Below are 19886 nucleotides of genomic sequence, written 5' to 3'. Positions count from 1 at the left end.
TATATAGGTATATTCTGTAATTAAATCTATAGGTATACGTATACCGTATACAATAAGTGGAATTAGAATTAATTAGCATGTATACAATTATAATAAAATCTATTTTTTTTTTTAAATATTATGGAGGTTTAAGTGACATATTCATGTACTAAACCCAAATGTAAAAAAAAAAAATTTAAAAAAATGCTAGGTATAATAGAAATATGTTAAGACGTTCAACAAAACATGTTTATAGTATGATTACATGCAATTATCAGACATCACTTCTAATGACGAATATGAAGATTCGAAATACAAAATTTATTCCTTCATCTAGATATCGCATGAAACGAGGTTTAAAAAAAAAAACCGTTTTTCGAGGCCTTTTATTGTAAAATTTTTGAAAATCATATAAAATATTACATAAAAAGGTAGAGCAACATTTCATCAGACTTTTTAGACTATTTATAACAACTATTTAAACATCCTTCTACCTAAAAAAAGTGTAAATACTAAGTTTTTAACAAAAAAAAAAAAAATCAACAAGTGACGGTGAGCTGTAAAAAAAAAAAATTGCTTATTTTTCCTCTTTTTTTGTGCTCATAGTTTTCTAGCATCAAATTCTAATGATGAATATGTAGTTTTGAAATTCAAAACTTATTCCTTCCCCTAAATTTTGCATGAAATGTGGTTTTCATGAAAAAACAATTTTTTGAGGCCTTTTACTTTTAGTTTTTTGAAAATAAAACCAATAATTACATGAAAAGGCAGAGCTACATCCCATTAAACATCATAACTTGTTTCAAATTTACTAACACTTAATACTTTAAAAAATAGAATTTATTAAATTTTAAACAAAAAAAATCAACTAGTGACTGTGGACCATAATAAAAAAATATTAAATGTTTTTTTTTTGCTCATTATTTTCTCACCTTACATCTAATGGCGTATATGGTGGTGCGAAGGTTTTAAATCAGAAGTCATTGCGGACGCAAGACGAAGTGTAAGGACTGTATGTGAGTCAGAATCGTGATGCATTGCAGCGTGATTCGGTGACTCTCATATTCTTCCTGTGCAAAGGTTTGCTGCCTATTCCGCAGTACCTATCATATCTTCCTTCGCCCGAGTTCGTATTAGTCTTCGGTGTTCGTCATCATCTGCACCGTCAACCATCGTACGGACAAACGCGCCAGTGACACTTGTCTGCCTCCGGCAATAGCCGCGATAACGTTGTAAAAGTGACCAGTGGTCCATAATTTATTATACTCACTAAATACCAGTGATTAGCAGCCATTTCGCCATATCGCATCCCCATCCTCATTAATCATGTTGTCTTTTGCATGTACTTCCCTCCTTTTTCAATGTTGTTTTTTGCTTTTCGAAATGTCAATTTTTTTATAGGTACACATTAATACGTTATATTGTTTTGATTATTAATATTATTATTTTTTGTCAAAACTGTTGTATTAAACATTGAGCCACTTTCAATGATATATTTTTCTATTATTATACAATTTAAAATGTGTGAGCAAATGAACGGGAATATACACTGCCTAGTATAATAAACTAATAATGATCTCTTACTCGTTCAACTGCTGAGTTTTGGATGTCGATTGTTATCTTATAAGTAACTAAAACAGTTGGATGTAGGTATTATTACTTATTACACGCAGTTTGAGATACATCTGATTGTATCGTTTGGGATACTATTGACAATAATAATTTACCAAATAAATTATTGTTACTCGAGCCGTCCGATTCACCCTGATTAATGACGGTTTAAACTTTAAACGAACCGGAAAAAATATTAACGGAATTATCTACAATTCGCAGGAATTTCAACATTTATGGATTAAAATTTTAAAAACCGTCAATATTAGGTATTGCGCTAGCGAGAAATATGCTGTCATTTTATGTAGACAAGAGAAAGAAACATTCACATTTTGTAGAAAAAAGTATGTATTAACATCACTATAATAACGGATATAATTGAAAATTTTAAACCCTGTCGCCATCACTGATTTTATACGCCATTTAAAATTAATTAACAATGTTTTCCATCACATTTTCCATGAGTAATCTTCAAATGTTTAACATGGTAGAGTATTTGACTTGACGATTTACGATTCAATCATGACTTATAGTCTATATCTACGTCAATTAATTTTAATCGACGACAATTTATTATACCTTGACACCTATAGTTGCCAATTTTTAGCATAAAAGTGGGTATCATTAAATAACTCTAAAATGTTGTCTACCTATTTATAGTATTTTCTTTAACACCTTTCTTAAATGTCCTATCTAAGGCTATATATTCTAATCATTGGTGATGGTGAATAATAAGGATACATATTCGTACGAGTAGGGTACCTACATTTACTCTAATTACAGTTATCCATTAATTCATTTCATATTTATTAAAAAATATTTCATACTCATGACGTTCTATATCTTCAAACGAAGTGGGAATCATTCAAAATTTTAACAATACCCGAATAAAATGTTATTTATGTAAACGATAAAATTATGTTCTCTGATACTGTTGGTCATTATCGTGGGCGACATTATCTAACTATATTTTCATATATACCTATCCAACACATTAAATACTACATAATATTATATATTATTTATTTTATATTATAGTTTCAAACAACTTACAAACAGTATAATAGTCTATAAAATTCTTTGTGTTCTTTTGTTTTGGATTTTTTCTTTTACATTTATTTATTGATGTAGGTAATGTATATTCCAATATAAAAGTACAATTGATGAATTTGATTATTAAAAAAGAAAATTATACGATTTATAAAAGCAAATAATTATTATATACTCACACTCAGATAAAAAAAAATAAAAATAACACGTGAAACAGTGGACCTGGTTCGGAACTAATGTATAATTTTCCACGATTAAAAAAACAAATACCGAAACCAAACAAACGAATACATTAAAAACGTAGGTATATTACTATCAATTTGTTTGATGAATGCGATATGTCTGGGTACAATGTATAGCTCATAAGAGAAAATATATTTTATTAACATCTATTATCGAAAAAGTGATTTTGGATAGCACATAAATATTATGATGTTTGTCCAGATCGTGAAATAAAGACGTTATTGCATTTATTTCGAACGAGATTGTTTAGAAGAACATATCCCGAAGCGGACATCGATAAATATATTAACAACCAGTGGTCACGAGTAAAACATGCCTATAGCTTGACGGCTGTGGCGGAAAACCAACTGGAAACGATTTCGTCCGTCTCGCACACAATGATATTACAAGTAAATTATTTAAGTTTGTATGATCATTTGTACGCGACATCCAATCCGACCGTTGCGGCGACGACGAATAGATGTTATTACAATAACACGCGCGCCTCTTAAACCGACGAAGAGGTCCACTATTTCACGGTATAGATAAAATTCAAACATAAATTATATAATATTACATGAGATACACTATATATTATGTTTTAAAGTCTAAGATATTAGAATATATAATATATATAATATATAATATATAATAATAATATGATTAATAATAACGGACGCGTAGCTTAAGACTGGGCCGATAGTAATAGTATAATATTATAATATTGACTAGAGATAAATCTGAAAAGATTGTATATATATATAGTATGATAATAATAATAATAATAATAATAATGCTATTCGTAAATATAATTTGAGTACAGTACGCACAAGAAACAAAAAAAAAAAAATCATATAATGGCGGAATAGTAGGTACCTAATATTTGTTTATAATAAAATTTCTCGTCGCGTTAAAAAACCCGAGAAGAACAAACGCGCGTTGACTCGACGCGGTAGAGAACGAAAAAATCGTTTTAAAAAAAAAATGTTTTGATAAAATTTGCGCTATTAGAGATTCTCATCAGAGCCTCGTCACCTCGGCCGGCGGCAACTGCTGCTGATGCTGTGCCGAGTATCTCCGGCAGTCCGTCTGACTGGCCTTGTCGTTCCTGACGTAGCCCGCGAAATAACCTCCACCGGCCGCCAACGACGACTGCGACGAACACGCGTCCAAGTACTCGCAGCTGGTCGACGACTCGATGGCCGCGATCGGATACTGCGGAGGTAATGAGAGCAGCGCCTCCGTGGACTTGGTCGGGTGACGGATCCGGCCATCGGCGTTGTGGCGGTGGTGATGGTGGCCGCCGCCGCCGCCGCCGCCGTTGTGGTTGGAGCGCTGTTGATTGTGATTGTTGTGGTGCTGCTGCGAGTGTTGGTGATGATGATGATGATGGTGGTGATGGTGGCCGCCGTGGTGTTTCTGTCCGCCCTTCACGTTCTTCAGCTGCAGGTACACCATGTGATGTTGTCCGGAACCACCGCCGCCACCGTTGTTGTTGTTGTTGTTGACGATCTGGTCGCGGTCCAAATACTCGTAGCCGAACCCGTAACCACCGAACGCCTTGGTGGTCAAGTTGTCCCACGACTTGACCGGTTTGACGGCGCAGTTGTCCCGCCGGTACGTCGACGACGACTGCGACTTGACCGAGTGCTGTCGCGAAGCGGCCGACAACGTCTGCTGACCGGCGGCCATCGGGTCGTCGTCCCAGTACAGCGTGTCCGTGCTCAGCGACGTCGTGTACGACGCCGGGCTGTTCTCGGTCAGGCTGTTCTGCGACGGTCGGCCGCCGCCGATCGACGTGCTCTGGCACATCCGCTCGTCCGACGCGTACCGGTCGTTAACCAGGTTAGTGTAACCGTGGTTACCACCGGCCGCATGCTGCAGCGACATGTGTTCGTCGGACACGTCGTTCCGGGTCGAGTTTCGTCGCTTTTCGTGTCCTTTCCGGCAGTACGAACCTTCCGATTTGCAGTCTGCGAACACACACAACACACAATGTCGATTGTTTCGATTATAAACGTGTCGTATATGACAATAAATATATATATATACACATGTATAACAACAATAATGTAGCGACATCAATGATGATGAAATAACGTCATATGAGTAGTATTATGATGTGTATATACTTGTAAATATGGTTTTGCTTCACTGAGCAAGCTCGTCTAGTTTTTTTCTTTAACAATGCAGTTATTTAAAATTCGATAATTGAAATTTCAATCATACTTACTAAATATTGCATATTTTCAAATTCTTGAGATACTTTTTACCACTCGAGTAGTGTCCTGTAGAAATGTAAGCTTTTGTTTTCAAATAACAACCCTCTTTTACTAATGTCAATTATTTAGTAGATAATTTTTCGAAATCCGTGATAATTGGTTTAAAAGTCGTGAAGGCTATGATCATTTGAAAATTGTAATCATTGATATTAATCTGTCAAAATTTAATTTTTTTTAAAATAGCCAAAGTATAATAAATACTAGATCCAATGTTTCATCTATTTAATATTTTTGAGGATGTATTTTTAAGGACAATTGTCTTTAGTGTAAACATTTTAACTACTGGGAAAATTAATTAGTAACCCACTTAAGAATGCTTTAAAAGATTATCGACTACATAATTTACAGTATAAAAGAGGATCTTATTTGAAAAACAGAAGTTTTTACAGCTAAATGACACTCTATCAAGAAATAAAAACAATCTTAAACATTTTGAAATATGATTTTTAAGCGGATTTAAAAATTCCAATAATTTAATTTTGAATGATTGCCCTATTGAAGAAAAAATGAGGATGAGCTTACTTAGTGATCCACTCTATAAATATTTCTATTATGTGCTTTTGGTTACGAAAGGTACATAAGAAATTATTAATTCAAATTTCTTCCTAAAGTTTTAACTTTTTTTTAAACATTTTATTTATATAATTTGATATAAATGCAAACCAACATAAAAAATAAAGATATTTTTTAAAATTTTAAATCATCAGTTTTTAAGTTTTGCACTTTTATAAATGATAACATACATATATAATTTTATACTGTTGAGAAGAATATTTTTATAATTGAAGTTAAGGTGAGTGGAGAAGCTTATAAATTGGCACGGGGTCCTCTTAATCATAAGTATTGGTTCTCTCCACAAATCGAAACATTAAATACTTATTATAACTAATTAACATTAAAAGTTCAATATTTATGTTAAAAAGTACGCTAAAAAATATTTTGATTTGGAATAAGATATAAATGAAGAAATATTCAAAAAAAGTAAAAACTTTAAAAATGATTAAAAATATGTAAACAAATTTGAATCATGTTGTTTTTTTTATCAATCTGAATACTGAATTTTGTAAAAATAATAATTACAAAAATAGAAAAATCTTTTGGAAATATATTGAAATGTGTAGACAATAATGGTGTAATGTAATATTGAATTAAAAATGTTTGTTATCAGTTATTGTGTCGTCATTAAATAAAATTATCATTAAGTCAATCATAAAAAGTGATGCACTTCTCTTGTAAAAAAAAATCAGACTAAAAATTTTAGTTCAAGTTTTTCTAATGAATAGTTAAGCTATCTCTCATTCCACAATACATAAAACTGTAAATAATATAAATAATATAGTATAAATATAGTATAATATACTAACTATTTTACACGAATACGGTTCATTATTCATATAGAAACAGTTTAAAATCGTTAAACTCATAAAATAAATCGAAGTTTTTGATTTAAAAATTATAATAGAAGATTTTTAGTGAGATTTTTAAATTATCATAATCTATTAAGCTTATTTTTATTTAACCATTGTCATATTTTATCACTATATACGTCAATTACTTGGGTACAATGTACCCGGTACATGCAAACATATTTCAAGTTAAATTTTAATAAAATAATAGGAACGAATCCTGTTTTGATGTCAATGAACCGATATACGCGACATGCGAATATCATAAATTGTTGGCTAAAGGTAGCCAACACTTTTATACCAAAGTGATTTGGCTCTACAAGCTAGAATCTGCATAAGCGAACAAACAAATGTTTAAAAATATCCACCATAGTAACCGCCACCATGTCATGTGTTTGGCACATGAAAACAATATTTTTATTTGCCTTTTATATGCTAATTAAAAATGCATGTTGCAAATTCCCATGTTTCGCGTGACAAAGTGCAGCTTTATGTACGTAGTTGATGATTTTGGAGTTATATTTCTTTTTAAACATGGATTGCAGGTGGTCATTAATTTTTAATTCCGGCATTCCGATGAAATAATTCACAAGTATAACAAATACATATATATATATAAACATAAACGTTACAAGTTTCTTAGTCTGCAGCGTGACCAGCACGAAAAGGAGGGCGGAAGTTGACATTTTTCAGTATTCTATGAACGTATATATTACGTAGGACGTAATAATAATATGTATTAAAACTGTAAATTGCGAAAATCTAAAATATTGTATACCTACGGCATCAGCGTCATACCAAACTAATGAGTGGTTCTAGTTCAGCCTCCTTTATGAAACAATAATTATCAGCCCCCAAAATTAAAACCCTGGCTACGTTACTGTTAGTGTACTACATAAACCGTCAACTCTACTGACATGCAAGACAAGGCTAAAAAAATAATAAATAAACGTATTAACCCATGCGTTTAATATCTATCATTATACATTATGATAATATGGTAATTTATTTTGAATGGATAAAATAATAATATATTTCTCACACGAGAAAACAAATGTACAACGTGTTTACAATGATGAACCCGTAACACGCGTAAATGATATACATAAAAAAGTGATATAACAAAATAATTATAAAATACACAAATAAAAAAAAAAAAAAACAATAAAAATATTAATTCGGTCAAATGTAGTATAAATAATATAATAGTATTATACAAGTCCATGACAGCATTAATAAAATATAATTTGTTATATTATATATATATATTATTCTCTGACGGTGAAAATTTAATAGTGATTTCAGTTTTTTACTGGATAGGTGCATAAAACGTTAAAATAAATTTAAGTACTAGTTCTTGTGTATAAGCCTAATAATAATAATTTAATAGGTACTATATAGTATATAATATTATTAAAATTATTGGAACATTAGAAACATTAGAAATGTGCGTGTGACGAAATCGAGAAACATAAAAAAGTCTACCCTACAGTCTGCCTATAACTGGAAAAAAAAACAATAACAAAAACTCAAAAATAAAACCTTGAAAACATGTAAAATGAAAAATGATACTTTTAATGTATGCGTATACATATGCGCGTATATATATATTTATAGGTACATACAATATACACATATATATATATAGCATGCTTACAATATTATTATCTATATAACATGATGTGAATGCGATCCTAGTAAAATATATTCAAGAAAACAAAAACAACATGAAAAAAAAAAACAGAAAAATGTGAAAAAATATTATCTATATAGGTAAATATAAAACAACAACAAATACTAAAAACCTACATGTAATAGTAATATTATCAATAGTATAGGCATATAAACGTGCAGATTTGAGAGTAAAAAAAAGTGGTGCGGGTGGGCAGAAGGCGCGTGTGCGGTATATTATATACTTTAGGGCTATCTACTGCGATAACAACGATATTTTTTTTTCGTACTATTTACTATACAATACTAAAAAATTACTATATCATATTATACTGTCTACAACACCGCTAACTGTGTAACGTAGCAAAAAGTAGCAATCTTAGCTTATAACGACGACAATGCGTATTCGTGTGATCGTTGCATGCGTATTTTATTATCGTGTAAACTATTTCAAGTGCGAGTGTGACGACATCGACCACAACAAAAATCACTAAGTCGGCATCCACCAAACCACAGCGCAAAGCAACGCGGCCAACATCGAGGCCCCTGGGGCTGCTGGAGCAGCAATCGTAGCTTGCCTGGGCTTTTGTCGCGGCCGCCACGAGCCGACGACGATTTGCGTCTGCGCCGATGTCTCCTGGTGGGCACGCACTGCGATCCTGGGCAGCACGCCGCCCCGCCGTCCGTCGCCAGATCGTACGCCTCCACGCTGCCTCCGTCGTCGTCTTCATCGTCGTCGTCGTCGTCGTTGTCGGCATCGTGTCCTCCGTCATTCCTACGCCGACCGGACGATCCGCCACCAGTACGTATACAACCCCATCGTGGACAGTTATCGCCTACACCGGAAAGCATATAGGAAACAACAAACAAACAAAAACGGAAGAAGAAGAAAGAGAAGAAGACAAAGACCGAGACAAAAAAGAAGAAGAAGAAATTTAACATACCACCGCTTGCCGTGTTGTATATTTAAGTGTATAAATATGAGGAATGAGCGAGTGTAAAGGTGCAAAGCGGCTCCAAAGCAATTATTAATATTATAAATGAATACATAAATAACGCCACGTGTTACGCATTTGCGCAGTGACCGCAGTAGGACTCTTAAACTCGAAAACCAATGAAAGCAAAAATATGCAGCAATTACTAAGTATGACGAATTGGCAAAAATAAATTGTTTTTTTAGAACGTTTCAGGTAAATTATTGCTTACTATGGTTTTCCAGTTGTGCAAGCTCTACTATAATTAGGTACATTACCTGAAAACCGTTATTGTAACGCAGCGCATACGTAATTATTGTCATAATATTATATTATTATTGCCACGCAAAAACACAATTTGGGATGTTTGTAAAGAAGGGTATATATTATTAGATTTAATCCAAAAATGTTTTCAAGTATACTAAAGGATAGAATATCCTATGGGGTATAATATTGCTTCTATAGCCTTTCCGTAAAAAAACATATTGCGCACGTCAATATAATTTATAATTATAAATGCAATTTGTAAATGAGTAATATATTTCCACGGTAATTTTTATTCTGACGACGTGAATTAATTGTGATTTTAACATTAGAAATAAAGCATTAATTTTAATACATACGTATTATATTACGTATATAGACGCGTATGTACATTTTATAATGTAACTAGTATAGGTATCCAATATTTACCTTGTGATGAAGACCGTTGCGATGCTCTGCTAGTAAAGTTGTGCTGTTTGCAGTGAGGCTGCTGTTGCTGTGAACGATTAGGTACATCTGACGACGTGCTGCACCGTCGGCTGACTTCAACTACGTAATGTGATCGTCTCCTCTGCTGGACCGGTTGATCCGGTGGCGCCCAGTTTTCCTGTTGGTCGCAGTTTTTGCTGCTGTTATTCGAACGATTGCTGAAAATACATGATACACGATTACGATTAGTATGTGTGCATTGATAATTGATACATATAGCATACAGGTTGTATTTTAAAGGTTGACTAAAAAATATATTTTAGGTTAAAATGAGGAAAATAAAGTAACAGTAGAAATATTATATAGTGTTATTATTTTTTTTTATTCTCGGTTTTCTTTTCCAGTCCACCATACATGCTCAAATAAATACAATTTTCCCCACAATTGTGTACATAGATATAGTAAAAATTGTTTAATGATAAAAATATTTTTTGTTATTTTTAGCTCACATTTAGAAAATGGGAGATTTGAGTATCCTGGAAATCAAACTGTGAAAATAGAGACCGAAAACGAGATTATCCAGTTTAAAATGGGACGCATGGTTATTTCACCTATACGTCACAGGGAATTTCAAATACTCTCACACCGGTGAATATATAAAAGCCATAGAAAAAAATAACGATCGTACAAGCAACTGTATATATGTTACTATTTATACATCATATTATATTTACATAAAAATTATAATATTAAAAATAAAAACACGATTATTATTTATCTCAAACATGTAGAAATCGAAATGTAATTAATTTTCAAATCTGGAGATGAATTATCGTGGTATTATGTTAAGTCAGTCTGAAGACAATACTTACTATAATAGTGAAACGATAGAGTCATTAGAACATTATTGATTGTCAATACTTACAAATATATTTTGTACTGTATAAAAAGTTAATTGCAGCAAAAATAGCCCGAGCAAAACGGAAAATGACACTAGACTCCAACTCAATTTAAGTTTTTTGGTAGAGTGTTTGACCAGCAAATAACGGATCTACATTTATCACACTACCACATGCCTTGTTTAATGGATAATACCCATAAGTTATTAAAATGATTTTCGGTGTATATAACTATATAAGTATGTGACCTATAATTTTACGTAGCTTTTTTTTAAATAACAACGTAACCCTTTTTTTTTAATAAAGTACAATTGAAAATTTTAAAATTATTTATGATATTACTTGAATTATCAAATAAATCAAATTTGATGACTATAGAAATGTATACCACAAATTATCGAAATAATTTGTATTTATAATATTTGTAATTATATTGATGATCTATATATCTGCATGACTGTATATCTTTTAAAAAATTAACATTTAAAGTTAATTTTAAATTACGACTAAATAACATGATATTCTTTGAATAATTTTAGTAATTATAGGTTCTTCTATTCCTTAAATAAATATATAGTAATAAGGATACATAGTTAATGATTTTTTTCACACTATGAATAACAACTGTAACATTAACCGTTAACACGGGTGAAAGTAATGAATTTACTTTTATTTTGATTCCTTAAATAGTTAATTAGTGTAATAAACATAAAAACAAATATTACACACTTAAGGTATAATATTTTAGTCTACTTGTATTAACATATTTTCAAGAATTCTAGTTAATATTATATTATTAAAATTAGCATAATAGTAAGTACTAAGTAGGTCGGTAGTTTCGGTAGTTAAGTATTAATAATTAATAATAATTAGTGTTTTATTTTTTTATTTTTAGTAAACTTTTGTATGAGTATATTCTTATATGTACAAATCATAGTTAGATTTTATTGGTACTAATTGCTTACCATAAAGTTAACTGTTATTTAAATTTTAAAATAAAAAATAATTTATTTTTACCAATCCTAACATCGCAGCAAAATTTTATATATGGGATGGAAATGACAGTTCTTAAATTACTTAAGTTCACTAAATATGTCAATGATCTATAATGGATTGGATTGTATATAATACACAATTGTAAGTACCTTTGCCAACCGACGTAACTTGAATCTCCATTAATTATGGCAGTGGCAGGCTGATGCAAGTAATAGGAACGTCCGTGCTGATCAATAAAATGATGTGGTCGATAAGCCAACATAAAATTTTGTTTGGGCACATAAATTGGCTGTGCTTTGGCCACGTCTTCAGTCGATAATGTAGGCCTAGACATAGAACTTTCACCTGTAAATTGTTAATCATTAAATCAGTGTCTGTTAAAAAATGAAAATAATAAAAATATGGACAGACCTTATCAAGGTCATTAAATTCAGTATAGCAATTCAAATTTTTAACATAGATATTAATAAAATTAATTTTAAAAAAAATTTAAAAATTTTGTTTTAAGGTTTTTGAATATGATGAAAATATAATTTACCTGCTTAATGATTAATTTTTTGAATTAATATATGAAATTTAACAACGTAAAGCCAAAAATTTGAATTTGTATGCCAATTTTTATTGATTCCAATTAATATTCCGAATACATAAACTTTTTAATTTTTAAATCAAAATTAAGCTGGAACGTGTGGGTTACTGATATGTTAAATATTATTTGAAACAATACATATTTGAATTTAATTTTACATACTATTTTTAGAAAATCTCTTATATTTAACTATTTTAATTATTTTGATTTTTATAAACAATTTTTTTATGAAAATGCATAATAATAATCATTATAAAATACTATGATACAGTCTAACTGCTGTCAAAATGTAGTCAGTCAGCGAGTCCTGAAAAAAATAAATGCCTGAATATTTCGTTAGTGAACATTTTAAATTTCGATGGACCCGAATATTGCCTTGTGATTTATGATAAAGATAGATTCATATTTAAAAAAATTGGATAAAGAAAAAAAAGTAAAACATACATTTATTATAACTAAAGTTCTCATATGAAATACAATTATTTTTATGAAGAATAATACGAAGTTCATAAGTAATGTATCTGATATCAGGTAAATAAATATAAATTGTTTTATATTAAAATACAATTGAAGCTAATATATTTTAATGTGTTATAATATTATTTAAAGAAATTTCTGTTTTTTTTTATTTATTGATTAATCATATACTATTTTATGTCTAATAAATTTACTCCAAACATTTATAAATAAACTAATTTTAAATTTTTTAAATTGTATTATATTTTTAAAATGTATAAAAGAAAATTATTTTCTTTTTTGATACAATTTTTTATTAGACCTTCTTTTAGAGAAGTTGAACAATAAGTTCAATTGATAAAAATCATGAAAATAATAGAGTAAATAAAATTCCTCTTATAGTACCTCCACTACTTTGTCATAAAATAGTTGTTACAAAAATATATACTTAATAATAATGATAAAACAAATATCAATTCTAATTATTCATTTTCTCGCTTTTTATATTACTTAAATATTATAGAATAAAGTCCTCAACATAGGTGTTTCATCAAATTTGATTATTGCCTTACTTTAAGATTTCTATTTTCAGGCTTCTTATTATCATTGTTGTGTGTAAGTTATATACACAGGGAAAAATACAGACTAATATTATGCTGAAAAATTTAAAAGTATTCTTTTCAATAAATATATATACAAACTACAATAAATAAGTTAATTACATAAGTCAAAATATTATTAAGTCATACATAAATAATTAATTAACAGGTAAAACTATTACACAAAATATAAGAAAAAAACTAGTATAAATATTTGAGTTGTATTTTTAATAAAAAGAATGATTATTATTTCTCTAAAAAATTGGTTAACAACTCAAAATTATTAATAATAACGTAACGCGTGGCACGTTATCGGCGAAAACATAAAATACTTTAAAACTATTTTGTTACCTATATCAGCCATAAATCACAGTAAATTATGCGTCATTCCATATTAGTAGGTTATTCATGTCCGAAATCTCAAAATGTAAATAACATGCATAAATGAAGTTAAATGTAGTTATCTGGGACGCGAAAAGTTTGTTTTATGTTATTGTAAAATATCTTACTATATAGTAAGGCTTTAAGAATATCAGTGATCTGTTAACTGTACATAAAATATATTGAATATACATATCATTAAAAGTTTAATAGAGGAAATATTATCTTTGTATCAATTTATTATTATTTGGTACATATAGCATAGCAGTATATCAAAAATATTTAATGGTAATCGGACTGTTAAAAATTACAATTTCTAGTCAGGTTGAGATATCACATCATAGTTCCGGTTTAAATACGAGCTATGCTCGGACCCACAACCAATTGCAATTATTACTATAAGCACTAGTTTAACTTTCGCATTAAAATACTAAGAAAATGAACTAAAATAAAATTAATATCGATTACTTTTAAGCTATACTTATATAACACTTATTTGCACTGTATTTTTAATATTTAAAGTTAAAATTCTAGATGACCGTGAAATCACAAATTCACAGCTAGTGAATATTAAAACCAATGCCAACGGTAGGCAACAGCTGTCGCGCCACCGTCAACGACTATTTCGTAAAATTTTCGTTCAACGTTTATATTTTATAATAGATAAAAAAAAAAGCCATGTCAATGACAGCAGTTGATGTAGCAGTATTACGTTCACAATAAGTAATAACCCATGAATATGACGTTTACGTATACATTTACATACGAAAACGCATGTTACTTTTACAACACGTAATGCGGTAACGTTAAAACTACTTAATTAATTAATTATTTGTAATCTTCTCAATAAATGGCTCATTTTAACACTTAAATTATTCAAAAAAAAAAAAAAAATCATGCAAATCGATTCGGTAAAACTTCAAATAAAGCCGTATAAAAATAAATCACCTCACGTAATAATTATTATAATAATATAAAAGATTATAATTTTATTTTCTATACGAAAGTAAATTTTAAAAAACTAATTGAATGTAATAAAATAAAAAAACATATAACCCTAATATGTGGGTAACTTATTAGTTATAAAAATAGCGTGGTAAAAAAATACAGTAAGTAGAGGCACGTTTCCTTTAGTTCTTATAGATATATCGTATTGTATAATTACCGTTTTCAGTCAATATTTTTTGGTTGATAGTGTCCTTAGAAGAATGACTAGACTTTTTTCTTGCTGGCAAACTGTGTGTTTTCCATTTTCCTTCCATGAGCTCTCTCTCTTTAATTTCGACCTTTTCTAGTTCTTCAACCTTGGCCTGAAGCGTACGTTGTAGTTGTATGTATCTCATGTGTAAGTCGACCTATAAAAAAGTGCATTATTTTTTCATTTATTTCGTATACATAAAAATATTTAGGTATGTTGTGTAAAATCGAAATTAATTTATATTATTATATATTAAATTATTCCAATTCTCACTTTTCGCACGCAGTCTTCAAATAGTACTACCATTCTCATTCGTGAATCACAGCTTTTTATAAAGTTTACCAATGCTTTATGATCAGCTTTTTCCATATCGACGCCATTTATTGATAGTATTACATCGCCTACAACAGGTCGTACAATGTCAGTTATGATATTTCATCTATGAAAAGTTGATTCAATTTACCTTCTCTCATCCCAGCTCTATATGCTGGCCCATCATAGTCTACATGATCCACATATGTTATCATTTCAATTTCTTGCTCTTTTTTATAATGAATGCCATAACTCTTTAAAAAAATAAATAAAATCATTATTATATACCTATATCTATTGTAATAATTTAAAGTATTTTAAACATACAAGATATAAGTCATAAACTCATGAATAAACAACTATTGGACTTTCAGTTTAATAAAAAAAACAAAAGGTAAATACTCCACTTGTACCAGCTCTTTATTCATTATCTATATAATTCTTAAAACTTAAAGATAATATAGAAAAATATAATATATTAAACATTAACTATAGGTATTTAAAGTTATAGTCACACATAAGTTACTGAGAAATAGTTACGGTATTGAACAACATATTAAAAAATGTATAATTGATCGTTTAAATAAGTAGATAGTTATTTAAAAAAAATTTTTTTCATTGATTAGATAAAAAAAGTAGAGATTTTTACATTTTATAAAACAACACTTTGTTTTAAAAATAATAATTATTAGAAAGGTAGATACTAGACAGTCAGAATTTCGTACTAAAAATATAGGTATTCAATAATATTTACTTGTAGCATGAAGCCATAACTTCCATTTTTTTTCTCTACAATTATGGTCCTTCTCCGTCGATCTTCTTCTGGTTTTGTAACAGTTACATGATCACATTTCACGCGGTCAAGTATTTGATTCTAAAACATAAATCATTTATTTATTATACATTTATATTCCATTTTCAATATTATTATTTTTTATTTTAAAAATGCAGTCATTGAATTCCGCTTTTATCGTATCTATAATATTTATATTAACATTAATTTACATATAAATTCAAGATACAGTCTAAAAAATCTAAATGAATATCAGTTAAATGTCGTATTATGTATTAAGGTATGTCATTTTTTATATAAAATTACGTATTTAAGTATTTATTCCGTTTTAATTATTAATAACATACATATAAAAATATATACGAGTAAACACTAATACAATATTTTTTAAATATATACATAATAAATCATGGTGCAATTAATACATTTTGTTTTAAAAATTATACAAAATATTTGACGAATATACATGATTTGATAAAAATATGTTCAACACTCGTACAATTAAAGTTTGTACACTTTATGGTATACTACTATCAATTAGTGACCACTGTATGATTATAATTATGATGATTTCATTTGGAGCTAGGGCCAAACTTGTTTTTCTACAATATGAAAGATGACCTGAAAGGAAGTCGCCTCCGGTAACAGTACAGCGAAACATAGAGAGGTATAGATATGTTACATCATCATTATCATAACTATTATGAGTATGATTTTATTTCACTATACACATAATAATATTACTTAATAATAAATAATAATAATACATTATTTAAGAGTACCTTAAATATAAGCAGATTCTCGTAAGAGATAGATTGTGTTAAAACACGACGTGAGCAATGGAGCGTTTTATTCGATCGCGGTAGTAGTATATTAAACCATACAACTCATGCTATTTAATATTTTAATATATACGTAAATACTAGATAGCAAATACTATTTGTATTAAATATAATAAACAAAAAAAAAAAAAAACCATAACCGAATTTGTTCAATGTCATGTAAAAAACCCTAAGTTATAATGAATATTTTATAAAAATTTATAAATTTATAATTAACGACATATTGTTTTACTTTAAAACTTAATATATACGTTATATATATTTCAAAGGAGGATTTTAATTTATTATATTTTCAATGTACCGTCAGTACTTACATTATTTTTGTTGTGCGAGTGTAAACAGACAACTGTATGTTTTAATGTATCTATTTGGCATTAAAAAAATCCCCTTGTCACTAAATAATACAATTCTAATCAAAAATAATTAATATCAGTTTATATGATTAAATACATAAATAAGTTATGCATTTAGTTATATGACTTAATATACATTTATCAATAGTCGGAGTTTAAAGTTTGAACAAACAACTGTAAAAAACTTGTAAAATAATCACAAATCTATAATATTTATTATTTTGAAATGAATAAAGTATATTATTAAGAATCAGAATTTAAGAAAAACAAATTTAACCAATATTTATAAACATTAAATTATATGATCGATTGGTATAATTTAAACTCTCTTTACTACATTAAAAATATAAAAATAATATGATCAGTTTTATTTTTTATAAAATAAATATGTAATTGAAATAAATTAATCACTTTTTTTAATACTATACCTATATATAATATACAATTATGATGACTATTGAATTGGGAAACTGTATATACATATATATAAATATTAAACTGTAAATTTCTACGCACAATGTCATACGTGAATTTATTATTAATTTTTAAATGCAGTGAAAAAATATAGGTACTTATGGCGGTGGAATGTACTTTTTGTAAAATAAAAAGTTGCATTAGTATTCTATGAGCATAAAGCACTTAATTTCAAATTTCAAATTATTAACTTTATTAATATTTATATAATATCGTTAAAGTAACGTTAATATAAAATTTAAACTATAAGTAGTAAATACCTACATTAATTATTAAATAGACGTAAATTTAATGCATTAGATTTATTGCAAATTATGCTAGCACTAATACTTCAAAAATTAGCAAAATATACTTAAAATATTTAAATATACTAACATGAGTATTTTAAAATATTTTTAAAATGTATTTAATCAATTAAAAAATTAAAAAATAAAGTAGAAAGTATTGATAAAAAAAAAAAAATGAAAATATTTTAAACAAAATATCTATCAAAAATACTTAAAATTAAGATTGTCGTTATTGTTCTATATAATTTTATAATTTATTTTAACTTTTATAGTACTTTTTATGATGTTTTCAACATGGTAAAAGCATATAACGTAATATTTTTCTATCAAAATTATTATTCATCAAAAATTGTTATTGATAACAACAATTTAAAAATAATTTATTTTTAAAATAAAAGTTAAATTATTAAAGGATTTAAGTATAAAAAAAACTTTTAATCGCAATTGGCGGACTGTTTAAAAACTTTATGAATTATCTGTTGTTAAAAAATGAAAATATTATAGTATAGGAATGTTAGAAAAAGTTAAATAGTGTGACAAATTTTAAACAAACTTGATGAAGAATACTTCTACAAAGTAACGAAAAAAAATTGTGGGAATGTATTAAACAATAAATATACAGTCTTATTCATTACTTATTAGCTTTTAATAACATATGTTTAATTATTACGAATATTACTATGCAGAACTCCCAAAACGGTATAGATAAAAGTTACACCACAACAATAATTATTAAACTAAAACTAGTCATTGAAAATAATAACTTTGACGGCGAAAGTAAATTCAAATATTTTTATAAAATAATCGAATATATGATTATAGACATAATATTCCCACACATTTAACACAACGGTGTTTCACACGTAAGTAATAATTTTTAGGGTTATAGGCATAACAAGAAAAAAAATATTATGACATCAAACTGGATTCTCCAAATACGTACACTTAGTTTTCTCTCATCACCTATTTCAGCGTTGGCAGCAAAACACTATACAATTAATTATACACAAATGAATAAAACAACACAAATATATTATGATAATGCATTTTAATATTAAACAAAAAAAATTTCGGAAGAAAATTAAATATTTTACGTTTTGAAAGTTTCGAGTGTTTCGACCTCTGTAACTTCGTTTAAGGTAAGCCGAGTATTTGGAGGATTTCAAGAATCTTTCACTTTTAAAAATAATAATTGGCACAACAAACAAGAACTGAAAATAGCCAGTATGACTACATATCAATATATAGTTAAATTAAAAATAAAATAAAAATCGAAATTTTATTTCAACGACTGGTTTTTGTAAATAAACATATTTTATCAAAATTATATTATTATCAATATTATTTTAAGGACTAACTAATAAATATATAAACTTAATGTATGTTTAAAAATATTAAATACATTATGTAAATAATGAATACCTACATTATTTTGAATAATTAATTAACTTATTCAATATCATTAATGCATATATGTATTATATATTTACATAATAATAAATCTATAAATTTAAAATAATATTTTAATATTATTTATTATAATGTTATAATTACAGTGCCGGCCCTAGGGAGAGGAAGTGGTACGACGGCATCGGGCCCCGCGCTTTTGGGGGGCCTACAAATTATGTAATATGAATACAATATGTTTATTTATATGATCTATAAATAAACATAATAATATTATTCTAGCAGTACGCGAATTATATATAATAGCTATACAGTTACACGCATGCATTTGTAAAATTGTTTATCTTCGATGACGATCGATGACAGTACAAAATTATAAAAAAAATAAAGTAAGTCCCTAAGAAAAAATAAA

At 28.2% G+C, this 19886-nt stretch overlaps 1 protein-coding gene across 2 annotated transcripts in view; it reads right to left on the bottom strand.

Annotated features, from left to right (window-relative positions):
• Nucleotides 1-3690: 3690 nt before the first annotated feature.
• Nucleotides 3691-19886, bottom strand: part of LOC112595411 (lateral signaling target protein 2 homolog) — a 33078-nt gene continuing 16882 nt past the window's right edge. Inside the window, exons 2-9 of one of the 2 annotated variants that reach the window (XM_025340607.1) lie at nt 16073-16192; nt 15470-15572; nt 15280-15407; nt 14974-15163; nt 11933-12128; nt 9889-10106; nt 8800-9057; nt 3691-4835 (exon numbers count right to left, since the gene is read on the bottom strand). In XM_025340607.1, coding sequence (XP_025196392.1) covers nt 3883-4835; nt 8800-9057; nt 9889-10106; nt 11933-12128; nt 14974-15163; nt 15280-15407; nt 15470-15572; nt 16073-16192 — 2166 coding nt within the window. In that variant the 3' untranslated portion in view covers nt 3691-3882. The remainder of the gene's footprint in view (nt 4836-8799; nt 9058-9888; nt 10107-11932; nt 12129-14973; nt 15164-15279; nt 15408-15469; nt 15573-16072; nt 16193-19886) is intronic. The other variant, XM_025340608.1, reaches the window with a different exon arrangement.

This window comes from Melanaphis sacchari, unplaced genomic scaffold (genome assembly GCF_002803265.2).
Source record: "Melanaphis sacchari strain LSU unplaced genomic scaffold, SCAv2.0 Contig27_pilon_pilon, whole genome shotgun sequence".
In the NCBI taxonomy this organism is placed as follows: domain Eukaryota; kingdom Metazoa; phylum Arthropoda; class Insecta; order Hemiptera; family Aphididae; genus Melanaphis; species Melanaphis sacchari.
Note: the sequence above shows the minus strand (reverse complement) of the source record. Positions and strands in the feature narration are given on the sequence as shown.